We start from the raw sequence: 18,284 nt of genomic DNA on the forward strand, positions 1-18,284 counted from the left end.
AGAAGAAGATGAAAGTGAGAAACCAATAATATATGTATTATATTACGTGTTTTATTAGCAAACGTTTATTCTCGTTCAACCAAATGTGTCTAGCTGCTTTGGGAGAAGTTTCACACAGATAATAATTATTATGAAAAATGTATTTATATAGCACCTTCGATCACAGTGCTGTACAAAGCTCAGCAAAAATGTAAATGTTAAAATCATTTCAAAAAAGAAAAGAGAAAAAAAACAGACGCAGGACAGGCCTCATATTCATCAGTAAACATCTGGGTCTTTAGCCTCACTCTTTAACACCTCAACAGAACGTGCCTGCCTAAAGTCCAGAGGTCAATTTCATGATGAAATATACGAGTTTAGGATGAATGAGAGGGATGCTGATTAATCTTGTAAAGCTGTTATTGCTAACATTAGCCACATAAACTTGTTGCTAATGGATGAAACATCACAGAAAATGAATCTCACTTAACTTTTTTCTGGCACTCTACAGATCTTAAAATGTTCTCACTACATGTGCCAGTTTAAAGCAAATTCATTTTTTAGATGAAACTTTTTGTTCAGCGTTTTCTTCTGGCATGAGTGATGTAGCAGCAACATGATAAATGATGGTTTTACATGTTTATGATGTACTGCCTCAGTTTTCATCACATCGTGTATCAGCTCCATGTTGGAAATATCTTTGTGGATCAAACCTGAACTCTGAGTCTCCAATAAATCATACAAACATTAGATTTAGTTTTGGGGAAGTTTTTGTAAGTAATGTTTCAGATGACTTATCATGAGTTTGTTTGTGTGAAGTTTGGACTGGATGCATTTTTTGAAACAGTGATGTGATGATTTGAAAACTAAAAGCGACACTGAGAGGCCGATAAATGCCCACTGGGAAAGACACAGCTGAGGCACAGCAGACCTCCCTCTCACAGCTACAAGAGGCACCTCTAGTGTGTGTGTGTGTGTGTGTGTGTGTGTGTGTGTGTGTGTGTGTGTGTGTGTGTGTGTGTGTGTGTGTGTGTGCGTGCGTGTGTGTGTGTGTGAGAAGAAGGGCTGAGATTTACAAAGCCGTGCTTCAGCCATTTGGGGAGCCCTGCTCTCTGAGACGCAGTGGAGCGCATGGGCCGGTCCCGCCCTGCGTCTTTCAGATGTCCCGTGGGAGTGCCAGATGTGGGGTCATCCATCTACCCCTGATTCAGGCCAGCCCCCTTCCAAATCACTGTCAGATGCAGGGTTAAAACTGCACGCTGCTCTCTCAGCAAGAAACAAACACACATATTTAGGTTTATTCAGCTCAGAAAAACTTCTCCCAGCTTCTGTTTTTTTTTTTTTGCACCAGCAAAGTATGATCAAGAAACAGGAGCACAAAGAAAAAAAAAACTTTTAGTGCAATCACTGCAGCCTCCTCAGAGTGGCCTCACTACCCAACAGTTGTCCTCTAATGAGGGGGAAGTAATGAGTGTTACACTGAGGAGAATTGTGATGCCAAATGTCCTTCCAGGTTGTTATTCAGAGCCGCTGCTGTGTCTGCGGGCATCACTTATTTTTGCTCGCACAAAACAAGAGGCGGAGACGAGCCAAAGAAGAATTTAATGGCATTTCCATTTGAATATAAACGTTATTTTTTACCCCAGATGTCTCTAAACGTTTTACAATATTTCAAACTAGCCAACACTGAAAAAGAGAGGACAGGGGATAAAGCAGCGGCCGGCTTTTGTGCAGAGAGCGTACAGTGAACAGGCTGAATAAAGGACAGCCCATAATTCATGTGGATATGAGCTCATATATACTGGTCGGGTGATGGGGAGAGGCATCTCATTTGAATTCTAAAGCAGGCAGTTGCATGCTGAGGTATTGGCGATATTAATTAGATACGTTGCCTCTGGGCAAGTAGAGAATGGCACTGTGAAGGCACAGCTTCTTCTCAGCAACAATCAGGTGTGAAAAAGAAGAGTGACAGCATCTGTTTTAAGGTGCATTCATCTCAGCAATATCTGCTTGCAGAGTGGTGTTTTTTTATTCAAGCATGATTCCTGAATTGAACAAAAAAAAAGAAAAGAAAATATTACAAATGTCTCTGTCAGGTCCTGCCATGTCTTGGTGACACAGTTGTACTACAAAGTGTGTGTGTGAATAAAGGAGGTGAATTTGCTCTTCAGCTGTTCCGTGATTTTGAGCACAGAGCCTTAAGGAAAGCTCACTGAAATGCTCAAGAGAAAAGAATTCCATTAACTTTAAAGATTTACTCTCTGCTACCTGGCATGTTAAAGAGGAGAGAAAGGTGTAGGAAATCAGCAGTCAAGAGAGAGAGCGCACATTCTGACCCACTTACAGGTGAGCTTAGACTGTCATTTAGTTCACTTTCTGAGAAGATATCTTTTAGTCCAAACTCTGACTTTAAAGGATGACGACACTTCAAATACACTAAGTACACTTCACTTCAAAGTAAAAAGGAAAGTTCTTCGAGGACAGATAAAATATCTTGGTACTTTAATCAAGATATAAGAATGATTATTTAGTAAGCATTCAATCACAACTTTAACCACTGATTCTACAGGATACATGTGCACAAGCAGAACTTTAAAGAGGTAAGTTATCCAGTAACTTTAATCAGTAATCAAACAGATGTCCAGTAGCATTAGTAAGCTTTAAGGTTTATAACTCTCTGAAAGAAAATGAAAACATTGTCTTTATAAGGCTAGTGGAGCCTGGGCCTGACACATTGATCAGACTTCAGTTTTTTGTTGTTATTCCACAGGCAGCGTCCTTCATAAGGTGGTGATTTAGAGGGACAAACTAAGGAGGGGGCAAGTTATGAGGAAATAAAATTCCCTCGTAGATGATTCCTGGCTGCATTAATGGGAGTATATTCTTATTCACTGAGCTGTCTATGTCCTCAGATCCACTTTATCTCACGGTTTTTATTCTAATCCCAGCCAAATCAATAGTGGCATCCCTGGTGTGTGAAAAGGGGAAACTTTAAGGTTGCATATGCTTTTCTTTTTTAGACGACCCATTTTCTTAAACCGAACAAGTTAAATTCAGACAATAGCTAGGCGGCATATGGAGTTTAAAAAAAGTATCTGATAACTTTCACATCTGTCCACTCTCCTCGTCTTCCACAGGCCATCGGGTCTCCTCGTCTTAAGAGATAATTGAAGTTGTTTAATGAGAATGCAGTTTAATGCCGAGTTAGTCTTTAAGTATTACAAAAGGCCCCCCTCTTTTTAATCTCACTCATCCAATCCTGTCTTTGTTGCTTTAGGGCCTCTCCATGCAACACTTGTGAAACACTTTTTATAATTAGGAAAAAAGGAAAATATCAACAAGTTCGGCACCAGCAAAGAGAAACACTGCTGGTTCATTTAAATCAAATGCTACCTTTAATGCCCTGGTTTGTCTGTTATTTTAACCCTCCCCTCTCTTATGCCCCCCAACCCCCCTCCCCACTCTCACTCCACCTTCCTGCTTTTGTCTATAATCAAACCAAAGCTGCAACTGGGAATTATTTAAATAATCCCTTAATTTCCAGCATCTGTTGTGCTTTAATGGGTCCCTCTTTAATAAGGGTCTGCATGTTGAAGTGAGTGTAGGGGGCTTAGTGCGCAGATTTGGGGCTACAGGGGCAGGGCAGGGCGGTGCAGGGGGCTGGGGGCTGGGGGGTTGCAGGGCTGAGAGGAGCAGAGGCCAGAGGGACCGTTGGGTAAGGGTGTGGTGTGTGTGGTAGAGGGGGCTTTAGGTGGTGCAGGAGTAAGGGGTGTGACGGAGACAGAAGCACAGAGCAGGGCACCAGGGAATGCCTGGGCTTTGTCCCTGGGGGGGGGGGGGGGGGGAGCGGTTAGGAGGAGCAGGGCAGGATAAAATAATAGTAAGCAACGTGCCTTTCCCATCTCACTCTCTTTGTGCAACCAAAAACCTTTGATCTTCTCCTTAATCACTCTGCTATCTAATCTTGCATTTACGCAGATATAAATGACAGTCTAAACATTTGGTTTCAGTGTTTGCTCAGCATTTGTAGACTTGGCAGGCAGGCAGTACATGAAAGTTTCCTTTGACTGTAACCAATATAGTCAACCAAGCCTGTCTTGTTTATCTGCAACCAGTGGCAACTCAAAAATGTTCTGTTTGAACATTTAAATATATTGTGAACTTTCTTGATATTTCAAAATCCAGATTAAGGCTTCAGCTCTTTTTTCTTTTTCAAGATTTATTTTTGTGCCTTTATTGTAGAGATAGGAAAATGGATAGAGTCAGGAATCAGGGAGAGTGGGGAATGACATGCAGCAGGAAAAGAGCCACAGCCACAGTTTGGATTTGGACCCGGGCTGCCTGCTTTCAGAGACTACAGCCTCCGTACATGGGACATGCGCCCCCGAACCACTTGGCCACCTGCGCCCCACGGCTGCAGCTCTTGATTATGGATTTGTCTAGTTGATCCTTTACATGATTTGATTGTTTCCATAAAGTATCAAAAAACATTAAAAATTCTATCTAGATTTAACAAAAGCTAGCTAACACGATCAGTCTGCTTGTTTTGTCTAAAGTCTGAAGACATTACATTAAAAATATTAAAAGGCTAAAAAAAAAAAAAAAAAAAAAAAAAGAGTCAGAATTGTCTATCTGGAACTATTGTTAGTTAGCAAATAAAAAAAAGCTCTGGAGATTTACTGCATTAGCAGGTTGAGATTGCTTAAATGCTTTAATATGTTCAAACTTGTCTTTTGAAGCACAAATAGGACCTTTCATTTGTTGCAGTATTTCTGTTACCAAACTTGATGTTTGATGTTTTTGTGGTTACTCTTTCTTGCCTTTCCTTGGTTAAACAAAGAAGAAATATAAAGCATTTTTTAAAGTGATAAGTGTTGTAGCTTTGCTGCCCCTTCCAGCTCCTGCAGGGAGCCTTAATAGCAGCCATCAATCTTATTACATTTAACTTAGTGCACACAAGCTGCACAATATCGATCAACACAACAGACTAAGGACAATCACACTAGCAGAAAGCCTAATGCAAACAAGCCTGCCACACGAACAGAAAAGGCAATTAAAGTCCACTCAAAACCATTTATAATGCCAGAAATTTACTGGAGTGAAATCTTTCATGCATAGCTGTGTGTAGGAAAATCAAAAGGGGAGATTCACGAAAGCCAAGTAAGGAAAGGCGTTAAGTCAAGAATAGAAAGAGTTTAGCTGATCTGTGTGCGCTTGTTTGACATTTGTTGCAACAGAACAAGTTCATGCTTTGCTAATTGATTACATCGCAGGACTATAACTCATGTTATACTGTCAGAGTCAACAGCTCTACATCTGGAACACCATGATGTTATATTTATTCTTTTTAAACCACATTAGTGACTATGCAGGTATTTTGTTTCTGGAGGCAATGCCGGGCTGTCGGCCAACTTTCTGTCCTGGACTAAAAAATGTATCAGCTAGTGAAAGGATGTAAGATTAGATTTATCACAGACATTAAAAGTCCCAGATAAGGAATCCTAATGATTTTGGTGATCTTTGACTTTTCCTGTCAGTTATAACAATTGTGTTATTAGTGGAAATGTCTCAGCTAATGGGTGCTTTGCTATGTAATTTGGTGCACTCATCAATCTCTCCATCAGGATGTGATTTGGATACTTAATTGGCACGTCATCTCATTTTATACATTCCTAGATTTCTTATTAAATACCTGCTTAACTAACGATATTTCCATCAATCTGAGCTGTACTTTCTGCCTACCGAGCAATGTGTGCTGTGGTAGACTCTTACCTGTGTTATATTATGTACGTTGCTTTTATAGAAGCTGGACAACACAGAGGTTAATGACTCATCCTTGCTTAACTGAAATAGTGAATCTGAGCGTATAACATTTAAAGGCACTGTTTGCACTGAAACACCACGTAAACCTGTTGCTGAAGATTTGATATCGATCTGATGCTAGGTACAGAAAAACATGAGAAAATCATCCCAAAGTAGAGTAAGAATAAAAACGGAAAGCAGTTCAGCATGACCAAAAAACAGGAAATCATGTGAGTAAGGTCCTGCTATATAAGTCATATTACACGTGTACCGGCAAGAGATCTTTTAATACAGATGATCAATAAGTCTGTTTTCTGAGCATTACTCCGCTCCTCTGCATCTGATTGTCTGCCAGCTGAGCCTGAATGGAGGCTGTGAAGCTTCTGCAGGTACTGATTCAGGGAGGTGTTGATGTGCCAAAGTATTAAATACAGGGAATGAGTGTGTGTCAGAGGAAGATGGGGTGCAGCCCACGCACATGGAGCCCTTCCTTTAGCAGGTGATAAGCATCACGCACCACCAACCAGCAGATTGATCACAGGAGTGCCTAGGCTTTTGGTGCAGGGTGGGTGTGCTACTGGGGCAGGGAGCCAATAAAATATCACATCTGCATTAAAATGCCATCTCTAGGGTCCCAGAACAGGGGCCTGCTATTTCAGGGATGCCTATTTAAAGGCTGTTGAAGTGTGGGCTCTCCACGCTGGAATAGCACCGTACACCATCTCCATTATTTATGGGCCTCATCTCTATTTTACTGGTTTACCGTGGTGGGGGGGAGGGGCGGCTACGGCAGTCTTCACTGCCACTGCTTGAACAACATGTGCTTAATGATGTCACAGGCTTGAGAGGACTAGTGGGTGTGGGGCAAGGGGTGTGTGATGAAGAGCCAAGCAAACGGTTCAAATTGAACAGTGGAAGGAGGGCGGGGATGCATGTGGGGGGGGGGGCTTGGAGGGAGGGCGATGATATTATAACATCGGGGTTCACTGAAGCCTTTCACAAAGGCTGCAGGTTTGAGGATGGCTATCCCTCTGCTGGCATCATTACCTTTGTCATATGAATGAATCATCCCCACGCTTGAAAAAACTCATCAACATGTGAGCACGGGTCTGTAGAAAACATGGCGACTCTTCAGATTGGCTGGTTTGGTCATTGCTATAGGAGTGTCACAGAAAACAGCCGTTTTGGCCTTAATTAGCTTGTTAATTATTCTCTAATGAGCATTTGTGTCTGTGTGTGTGTGTGTGTGTGTGTGTGTGTGTGTGTGTGTGTGTGTGCGTGTCAACAATGTTTAACCAAGCAAAAAAAATTGGATCATTACTTTGGAGCCATTAGGCAAAAAAATACATCAGCCAGGGGTCATTCAAATAATCACCATTTAATCTACATTTCTTCATTAGATTGATCTGAGCTGCTCGTTTGGAAGAGCCTGAAAAATATATCGGCTTCAGTTTCTGGTGACAAGAGTGCAGTTGAATGATGTGGAAATGTGTTACTATGGACTGCCCTTTGAGCTTGTCATTGACCCTAAAAACCAATTATCCATTAAAGTACATCTACACTTGGCCTCATATGCCATCCATTATCTGTTTTTGTGAAAATATAAGATATAATGTTACAATTCCACTTTTAGATAGATCTACATCCAAATGTCTGCTTTGTTTAGGCCCCTTTTGCTGATATCTGCTCTATCATTTTTGTAACTCACAGTGTGGAGGGCAATTCCACTCTCTTGTATATTATTAGATAACCAGAGTTTTGACAGGATCTGATTTACAGCTCAGCTTCCCACCTAAATCACCACGCTTCACATTTCCTGTCATTGACCTTCAGTCATATTACTCCCTCGCTCATTCGTCTTTTGTCATTGACACCAAGGAACCGTTAACATATGTGCACTTGTGTATGGATTTCTTTTTAGCATGCACCCTAGCCATTCTCCCCCTTGTTACAGTAATTAGACCTGCTCCATTTAGGCTAGCAGCGTCATGCTTGTAGTGGACATTCTTTAATTATGTGTGAGTGTCTGTCAACACTTTGCAAAGGAAGAGTGAAAAACAAGAGAGGAACCTGTCTGTCGGGGGGTGACTGTTGGGATAAGCGAGAGCGCCTTGAGAACGATCAATATAGTTGTGGGTTTCTGTTGAAGCAGGTCTTTGCATTTATTTATGTGAGCTGTAGCTTTATCTTTTTAGTTTGACTCTGCAGGCTCTCATACAATAAAAGGTAAACGCCTCGTGCAGACAATCTGTTTTCCTTTACACAAAACACGGCTGGTTAATAAGTTTCTCCGCTTGTGTTTATCTTCCCTTTGTTGTGATTTTTTTCCCAATCGTGTCTGATTCTATGACTTTGTCGATACTTGCAGGGGTGTGGGCCTCTTAAAGAGCTCATGTTTTATGCATGAGGAGGGCCAAGGGTGGGGCCCGTCAGGGGGAACATGTCAGCAGACACACACAACAGCCAGATCTGCGGACACCATGACTACTTGGCAAAGATGCACATAAAGCTCCTATGGGCACTGGTCCTCTTTTGTTCTTCGCATTCAAGAGCAATTTTGTTTCTTTCTCCATGTCCCCAGTGTTCCTAGTACACAGAAGTGTGTATGTGTGTGTGTGTGTGTGTGTGTGTGTGTGTGTGTTTGGGCACGTCTTAATTTGAGAGTGTTATCCAAGACAGCTTCTTTGATCTCATTAGTCACTCCGAGCTCGTTGTTTTCTGTGTATTGTGTCCTGATGGATTTCTAGCTGTCTCACTGCACCTAACCTTTCTGCATCACCAGTGACAGTGTCTTCAGGGCTTTAATTCAGCGCTAACCTCTGCCAGTCTGTGCCCCGGGCTCCATACTACAGCCCAAACAGAAAATGTTGTTGATTGCTTTCGTCAACACTGAGTCTCCAAAAGAAGTGATAACCTCTTAAAATGTTACTGTGGGTTCTGTGGGTTTTTAAGCCCCTTACTGCTCTCCAGTCAAGTAGGCCTAAAACATTTTATGACTAGACTAGAAGGTTGGTCGAAAATTACAGTTGGACCTTTGTGATAAGCACTTTGGCTGAATAACCCCATGAACATGCACAGCTGTTTTAAGTGTGGCCTTACAGTAAAGAGGAGAAAGTCTGAAACCTGTCAGGCTGACTAACTGTCAAGGTTTTATCTTGAGACAAAATAATGGAAAGTGAACGCGTTATCTCCACACACAGAGAACTCAGGGAGTGAACTGTAAACTGGAAGAATACTAAATTGGCATGTTTAAATTTTCATCAGCGCTTCATACATCCATTCAGCGATCTAAGGTCAAGTCGTGTTGGAGAATGCCACACTTCTCATTAAGCTCTGAAATGGAATAATCACAGCGTAAGACCACTGATGCAGCCACGGTGGTGTAAAGTACTGCCACTCTATATTAAGTATCTCTCTCACTGTCTCTCTCTTTATCTCTTGTGCATTAGCAGTGTCGTTGCCGTTTCAATGAAATACAGTTGTTTTAAAAAAAAGTATAACAGAAGATGAGTCAGTAAACAAATCAAACTCAGCATCCACAAAAACAAGGGGAACAACAGGGAGGAATGAAAGACAACAGCCAGGCATGTCTCAGGAATATATAAACCCTCTGAATACAGCAGCTTATACGACTTACTCGTCTTGAAAGTAATGAATGAATGCAGGCGACAGGTTGGGAAGAGCAGGAGGTTATGAAATAATAAGAGGTCCGTCCCTCTTGTTATGCTAACAGTGTTCGGATGAGTCCTCGTGCGTCCGAGTTAATTAGGGCTGACATTTAAATGAGAACACTTGTGTAGAAAAAGGTGGGAGAGCTGCGGGAGAAGAGGGCCTCTCTCTAAATTGAGTTTGTCTGAGGCTCCGACTTTGATGCTGCCTTTGTTCTGTAGATATGTGAAGTGCCGCCGAATGAGGCTCTGTGTGGGGATACTGGTGCTTGTTTTTCCTATATGTCCATGTCTGTGGTGTTGTTGTTGTTGTTGTTAGCATGCATTTTTTAAACTTCCTTGAACCAGATACTAATTGATACCTTAATGCAAGAATACCAAATGTCTGCCTCGTATTGTACATGTGTTTTTAGAGAGAACCTTCACCAGCTGATGACTTTGGGTCCTGATACATGTTGTTTTCTTTGGAGAAGAAATTGTTTCAGTTTGTTATGAAGACATTTGTAGGAAAGGAGTTTCTCTAAAAATGTATTTGACTACAATGGAGTGGAAATCAACCACCAGCAGCAATAACTGCCTTACAAGGGAATATCGTTTTTCACCAAAAACCCAACACTCTCAAAAAACACTTGTGGAAAGAAAATGTTATTGCAGTTTTCAAAAGTAAACTATTGTTGATGAATTCCACACCATTGCAGTAATAATTAAACTTTTTATTTATTCGTGGTTCCAACCTAATCTTCAGTGATGTCAATGTATACAGTTTGTTCAAGGCGTTACTGGATGTTTGTGACAGTAAAGTTTCAGTCTCCATATCCTGCTTGTGGACACTCACAAACAAGTAGACCCGCTGTCTGCGTATCTGTCTGAGTCACAAGGTGTTTATTGTTGATTTGAAAATATATTTTTCTGCCAAAGTAGAGAAGAGAAACAATGTTTAAAAATAAATTTGAGCTGGCCGTATTATTCCCTCTCCTCTTCAACAGTTTGATTTGCTGCTGTAAATCAAATTTCCCTTCAAGCGACAATAAAGGTCTGAACTGAACTGTATTACCTTTTTTATTAATTTTTCAGTTTTATGATCAGTAACAATAGCAGCATGCACCTTATTGATATAAGTCGATGCTTGTGCCCTATAAAATAGTCCTGCAGTGAGTTTAGCAATTTTTTTTAAAGCCGGGACAGTCAGCTGCCTGCCCTTTAAATCCTCCTCCCACATCTCTCTGCAGAATACATGTTTATGTATGCATGCACATGAAGGGTTGAAGTTTGAAAGCTATTTTATTTTTGCAGAAATTATGAAGGATAAGATAAGCTTGTCAGGAAAGTATCCCCATGCTTTGCTCTCTCTCTAAATATGTATGTATATGCATGCGAGCCAGCAGCCAGGCTTGTTGCTCTGTAGCTGTGTTTTAATGTTCTGACCTGATATCCCCCTCTTTCTCCCTCCCTCTACAGCCATGGCAGACTTCCATGTCCAACCAGAGTCAGTGCATGCTGAGGAGTCTGGTGTGGCCAGATTCCAGTGCCAGATCCACGGTCTGCCAGAGCCCGTCATCAGTTGGGAAAAAGACAGTCAACCGGTGGATACCAAGGACGAGAGGTACGCCCAAACCACATCAGAGTCTGAAATGTACTACTGACAGCCGCACTTTATAGCTCTTTCAGGTTTTATTGTATATTTATATCTTCTTTTCTATCGTAGGTACACTCTTCTGCCTACAGGTGTTCTGCAGATTACAGGCGTGCGTGACGAGGACAGTGGAAAGTTCTGCTGTGTGGCCCATAACAGTGCAGGAGTGAAACATAGCACTGAGGCACTCCTCACAGTTTCAGGTTGGTTTATTTAATGAGTCTCACGTCTACTTATTAAGAGCAGATTTAAGCCCTTTTCACACATGCATGAGACTCTTGAAAATGTCCATGAAATTTTCATGGCGAGCTGCATGCATTACCGCTAATGGCCAAATTTTCACCCTCCAGCCAATGCATAAAGCAGCAGCTAATTTAAAAAAAAAAAAATGCATGGCAAGGTGCCAAGATCGTTGCGCTGATCCATTTTATTTCAGAATGTTCTTTTCCGCTCTTTCTTTTAAACTGTGAATATGTCCAGTTACACGTTTGATATAAAGGCGAAAACTGTCATCATAGTTTTGGACTCTGCTGCTTTCTACGCTAGTTACGATATGTTGTAAACACTACACTTTGACTACTGAGGCACCCTTTTTTACATCATGTCTTACCTCCAGATCCCCCAAACCCCCAACCCAACCTCGTTGGGAATATCTCCCACTGTGAGGGTCATGGTCATGTGTGACAGAGACAACGCAGAAAGATGAGTGCAAGTGTGAAAAGGGCCTCAGTTTTTTTTCCCTGTCACATCAAAGCTACAACTTTCTCTCTGTAGATTAACTTGTGTTGTATACTGGCCTTTTGTTCTCTTCATCATCGATTTGAAACAACCACTGCTTTCTCCTCCGTTTATCTTCCAAGCATATTCCCAAGATTTTCCAAACCTATTGTTCCTCCTTCCGATCCAGGAGATACAGCATATCAAGCTAATGCACTCTGGAGAAATCCAATTAAAGGAAGCCATCCATCATGCTCATTCTCATCTTATGCTGTCCTCTTTCCTTTTTTTTCCCCCAGACTACCAGTCATCTGTTTACAAAGAGCCCATGATCCTGGTCGGTCCAGAAAACCTCACCCTCACTGTTCACCAAACGGCCATCTTGGAGTGCGTTGCTACCGGATACCCTCGGCCCATCGTTTCTTGGAGCCGGTTAGGTGAGTCAGATAATATCAGAGAAGGAGGCCAGAAGGGGCATAGATATATGTGTGTAATTATTTGTGCATGTGTTTTGCTGTGTGTTTGAGGAATGATATGTCACTGAGCTGAAGTACATTCACACTGTGCACTCATGCATGTGGTAAATGGTAGTGTTTTGTGGGGGTAGAATGTTTCTTTGAGTCCTCTAGTGTTTGTATGTTTTAGCTTAGATCTGTCCGGCTTTGTGTAACATACATGTGTGCACAGAATACACTCGATACAGTAGGAGAGCATCTGCTGTGTATACATGAAGCAAAGGGATTCAACATAACGCCTAAGGGCTAAACATTACTGCTTGTTGATGAATGCATGTTTCATCTCCTCCTGAAGTTGAGCCTCCTCCATAGGACCGGAGAGCCTCTGAGTAATTGCTTTGAGGTGCAGAGACAGATACGATTAGTTTTCCCTTCCTTCTATGTGCATTTATTCTTACTTGACTATCACTCATAGTCTATCGTGACCAATTTTTCAATCTGCTATCTGTTTTCTTTACCTATTATCCGATCTGATTTGCTGTCCCAAATGTAAATTGCTGCCCCTCCCAAGCAGTTGGGCATAATCAGATTGGGGGGGTATTGCCTTACACAATATTGCTCGAATGAAATGCTAACACGATGGGATTTGTATATATTAGATTACAGCAGGGAGGCTTGGATAAGCTGCATAATGAATCTGATAGTTTCACATCAGTCACTCCTTAATGCCAGAGTTTGTTTGCTGCTATTCATCGAACAGCAGCACAGCCAGCTAGCTTGTGCTCTTTCTTTTCTGACACTAAGTTAATTAGCGGCTGACAGAGAGAAACTGATGGTGGGGGCAAGAGAGAGAGAGAGAGAGAGAGAGAGAGAGAAAGAGAAGCGAGGTAATACAAGGCAAGAAAAGAACAAGGCTGCTTTTGTCGTGACAAAAGCTCAGTGGACTGTTGCTAGTCATTGAGAGAGTTAGAAGGTTAAAATGGAAAGATGCAGAAAGAGCAATAAAACACATAATAACCACAGACGCACGGCGAAACCACTTGGCTTGTGTAGTCGGAGTGATTTATTTCATCTCAATTATTTGTCATATTGTCGCCTTCGTAATCCATCACCACAAGATTACACGACTCGCAAGACTAGTTACATACGCTGTTCGGCTCATATCACACTGGCTTCACTGACTGCCAGTTAAGTTGTTTTGTTACAAATTAGCTACATTTAGATTGTATGGATATATTGACCTTGTCATTTATTTGAAGGCTTTAATTTTCAGTCTGGTTTGGAATCCTTTTTACCCCCATATTGATTTCATTTGTTTGCTTCCTTTTGTTTGGGGTTAAGATTTAATATACACTGCTGACTAGTCACCATGTGGTTTGTAACTCCTGCCTCTGCATGTGTCCAGCATTGTGCTCATGTCCCTGCCTCCCAGACCGCCTTTTTAAACACATCAAATCTGGACCGTACAGGTCTTAAACAACCTGCAGATGGAAGTCATAGATGAGATTAAAATGCCCCCTTGGCCCCGTAGCTAATATCACAGACAAACTGAAGTCATTGTGAGGGTTGAGACAGCAGATAGGGAGCACAGGAAAGAGCAAGCTTATCATATAAGTACAGAGAGGAGGCAGCTATGGATTGTGTGCAGATAGGAGATTAGAAAGTTGCAGTTAGAGTTTCTGGTCCCTCAGTGGCGGCTGCAACATTTCTTATTAAAACGAAAAATGCACTCCACGGCTTTGCCGGACAAAGGCATAAAGAAGAACGTCCCTGCTCAGCTGTGAAAGCTTTAATTAACAGAACATCCATTAGAGAAGCTACCTGTACAATTAAAACATTAATTCATTTGAAACATTAGAAAAACCTGATGGTTAATAATAAAGAGAATTAAAGTCTGTAGGATTTGACTGTGCTACTGGGGAAGACAACTAATTACAGCTTAAACCCCACTCACACAAAAAAAAACACAACCTCAGTGAATTTCATCTTTCTTAACATTGTTTTGGTTGAACTGGCAGCTGCCTCACCAGACATTACAATTCTGGGAATCACACACTTCACTGTGAAAGCTTTGACCTGTGGGAGGGACAGAAATAGCCTCTGTCATCTTGTGGCTGTAAACTGGGACCAGGTTTTATTATTCTTTCTGGCTGGCAGTTTAAGCCCTGTCTTATTTTCACACACACTGTACAAGGTCTTTTTTGTTGCACTATATACAGTAAACTCATTTCCACTCTGTCTGTTTTTTTTTTCCTCCCTGTGAAGATGGCCGACCAATCGGTGTGGAGGGAATCCAGGTGCTCGGCACAGGGAACCTTATGATCTCAGATGTTGGTGTGCAGCACTCAGGGGTCTACGTGTGTGCTGCTAACAAACCAGGCACCCGCGTTCGCAGGACGGCTCAGGGACGTCTGGTGGTGCAAGGTGAGTGATGATAAAAAGAATCCCTTATTTATCTAAAGGTTAGGTAGGAGTTTTATGTTTGTGTTGGTGGGGGATTAACTCACACAAACGGCCATGGTCAGGTGATAAGGTAAAGCTTGTGGTTTCTGTGGGGGCACCTGTGTGATAACTTTATAGACTTTTAGAAGATGCTTTCAGGCAAGTGTTTTGATCCTGCGTCTCTTGTCTGTTTCATGTGGGTGGACTTCAATTTCAATCCCTAATTCTGAACTAGTGGGTGGTGCAAATCTGGCAGGCTTAATTTTTGGGACCTCTGCCAACCAAAATGTACCACAACATCTTAAACCTCTTTTGTAATTGCCAGTTTTAACGTCTCGGGTTCACCAGCCTAATAATAAAAGTTCATCAGAAACAAAATAAATAATAAAGCTTTGGAACAAGATATTCAGTGACCCAACAACAAGTGCAGACAAACAGCGAGTCCAACCAACCAATCGTAGTGTCATGATTTAAATTCTAAACTATGGAGCAAGGGAAACATAAAAAAATAGATTCACTTAATTTATAAACAAATCTTATACCATTCAAGTATGTACATATATTATGACATAATGTTCTGTAAATGTATCCTTCAAAGTCGTCCGAGAGGTTATACACGTCAATAATTGCTGATTTTCTTGCAATATATTGTGGAACTAGTAATTTTATAAGCTCTGGAACTGATTGGAGATAATTTTTTGTTGAATTTATTTTAAGCTCAAAAATCCGAGGCTCAGGGTATATTCACCTCAGAGCGCCGTCCTTCATGCCCACTGCTATAAATCAAACACTCCTACAGCTTAGCACATTCTATGAGAGGAGATTATTCTCATCTGCTTTCTTTGTGTGAGGGTTATGCATCCTTTCCCGTCTCTCGTAACACAAAGCAGAGTGGCATTCAGGGGGGTGAGAGGTGTTGTTTTGTCAGCATCCTGCTCTCAGACACTTCCAGTTAGAGACTCAGGAGCCAGCTTTCCTGAGGAGCTTATCGAGCCTGTTAGCGTAATTTTCCTTCAGCAGTCATTCTTCATCAGATACAGTATATGTGCATAATTTTGCGCAAAAGTAAAAACCATAATTGCACACTTTATTAGTCCGGTAGTTGATCACAAGAGCACACCTAGTTAACTCTACAGTTTAGCAGATGTGGGATCGTTTTAAAGTAAACAAACAATAAGCACTGTCACTTTGATTCTTACCCTGCAGTAAGGCCAACTTTGTGGATTGCTTTTGTATGAAAACGTTCTCTAAGTCCTGTACGTCTCTAAGATCTCTCTAAAAGTTTTTTGCTATTTCAGGAAATCTAGTGGCAATAAAAAAAGTTGCCCCATGATTATTGTTGCATGTACCATGAAATTGCCCGATGGAAGGTTAGAGAGATGTGAAGTGCTGACCAACGGGCTGAGGCCAGGTGTGCGGGCGGCTCGGTGCATTAATTGTCACCAAGCAGGTAACATCCAACATCTGCCTCGCTCACATATTGATCAGATGGACCACACTTAGCTTCAGCCTATAACAGCATTCATCCTGATCAATATTTCATTTTATCTGGCTGACAAGTGTGAGACAAGGCCCCCCACACTGACAGGAACAAAGAAAACTAGCCAGGGATGTTAATGATGTGTCAATGTCTTTAGATTTCTTTAAACCAAGGTGTACTCTTAACTCCAAATACAAGCATATTGCATACTGTTTTCTTTTATGAGTGAAAAAACAAAGCTTTGCTGCACATATGTGAATGGTTGGTCTAGTAGTGTGATGTTAATAAGCCTCTTGGCACCTCCGAGAATACGAGAGGATGTCAATGGCTTTCAATTCAGAAGAGGAGTAAAGCGGTCAGGAACTACAACTCCAAACAAATGCAGACAAGAGTACTTATGAACCCATCTCACATCACTATAATGAACTTATACAGTAAATCAGTTCGCTTCATTTTGGCTCCTTTGGGAAACAAAAAGAGAGACAAGAGGAACAAAGAGCAGAGGAGGAGTCAAAGTATGAAAAGCCAAAGGGGAAAAACAAGAGCAAGATGGATGGATGTAGCTGATAATCTAACCCACACCCATACAGGTGAATCAATATCTTCCCCAGCTCCATCTGACCTTCACCTTACAGACAGCCCCCACAGAACAGAGCAAATGAGAGAGAGAGAAAGAGAGAGAGATAAATGAAGGGACCATCACAAGCTGTCAGCAGTCTCCATTCATGTGCCTAAGGGTCCCTTTGCTTCTCCAAAGGGAGAATTGAACGTATCCTTGAAAAAGTGTCGGGCAACATTTTGTCCATTAGGATGGGGACAGGAGGAAGGAAAAAAAAACAAGAGTGAAAACAGAAGGATGTCATTACACTGGACAGAAAACAAAGAATCTGATAAACAAAGAACATTTTATGACTGAAAATGTTGCTGTTTTTAACTGATAATGATGGCGTCATGATTTTTTGTGAAAAATTAAACTCAAGGATCCCAAACCAACAACAAATGTATCCTGCTATTCAGTACCATCAATGTAGATATGAAGTTTACTGTGTCGTACAGCTCACTCGTTGTTGCAAACAATAATTATAAACATGTTTCTTCATTAAGATGAACATTGAGGCTGATATTGGGGCTGTAATTTGTCAGTAATTTACCGTAAAACCAGAGGAGTCTTCATCCACAGCTGAAAATATTCTTCAATCAAAGCAATATTTAGTCCTGTGGCTTTACTTTGAGCTAAAGCATCTGTGTTGATGGCCGTTTGTCGGACTTTTTGAGCCTTATAGTTCAGTCAAACTGTATACATGAGACCTGCATGTTTTCAGGGTTTCATGATGCTGGAGGAAGAACGTGCTTGAAGTTATGTGCCTCAAGGCTCCCGACAAAAGAGGGAAGTCAGAAGCATTGAGTGGCAGACTAATGACACTTTTACACAGAGGGGGTTGACAAGAGAGGAAGTTCATAAGAAATATAGTAAACATAAAGTCAAAATCTCTGCCCGTCAGTCAAATCTGTTTTTGTAGGCCGCTCTGTAAGCATTTTGGTAGTGTTTAAAACGACTAACACAACGTGACTGTTGCTAATACTCGATCAGAATACACCAGGAGTCAGCGCTGAATACACAAGCATATCATAAAATACTTAACTTATACTCACTCTGCAATATTTAAGTTTCATGATTCCATAAAAAAATAAAAATGGGGGTGGGCCTTTTTGCTGTATCGATAGAACAACTTAAGGGAGTGACGGTGAATGTGGGGAGGAGAGAAAAAAGGGAAAGGGATGGACATGGATCAAAGGGACAAAGCTGCTGTGATGATATTCAGGAGGACTGTAGCTTCTGTACATGAGGTACCTACTCTACAGCGTGAGCTAAACCAGATCCCATGTTTACCTCATTTCAACCTAGTCAGGAATGGCTTCAAAATGTTCTCCTGCTTTTTCTCAGCTGAAGAGAGACAGGAAATGGAGAAGAGAGTAGGGAAGACATGCAGCAAAGGGCCGAGGTTGGATTGAAACCCACAGCTGCTGCGCTGAGGATTAATGCCTCTGTACATGGGTCGCTCGTCATAACCACTAGGCTATCGGCGCCCCACTGCTTTTTGTTTTTG

At 41.5% G+C, this 18,284-nt stretch overlaps 1 protein-coding gene across 1 annotated transcript in view; it reads left to right on the forward strand.

Moving 5' to 3' along the window:
* Nucleotides 1-18,284, forward strand: part of igdcc3 (immunoglobulin superfamily, DCC subclass, member 3) — a 59,440-nt gene that overhangs the window by 20,927 nt on the left and 20,229 nt on the right. Inside the window, exons 3-6 of the mRNA XM_020632477.2 lie at nt 10,908-11,052; nt 11,155-11,285; nt 12,099-12,236; nt 14,520-14,678. Coding sequence (XP_020488133.2) covers nt 10,908-11,052; nt 11,155-11,285; nt 12,099-12,236; nt 14,520-14,678 — 573 coding nt within the window. The remainder of the gene's footprint in view (nt 1-10,907; nt 11,053-11,154; nt 11,286-12,098; nt 12,237-14,519; nt 14,679-18,284) is intronic.

The sequence above is a fragment of the Labrus bergylta genome, chromosome 3, assembly GCF_963930695.1.
Source record: "Labrus bergylta chromosome 3, fLabBer1.1, whole genome shotgun sequence".
NCBI classification, from domain to species: Eukaryota; Metazoa; Chordata; class Actinopteri; order Labriformes; family Labridae; genus Labrus; species Labrus bergylta.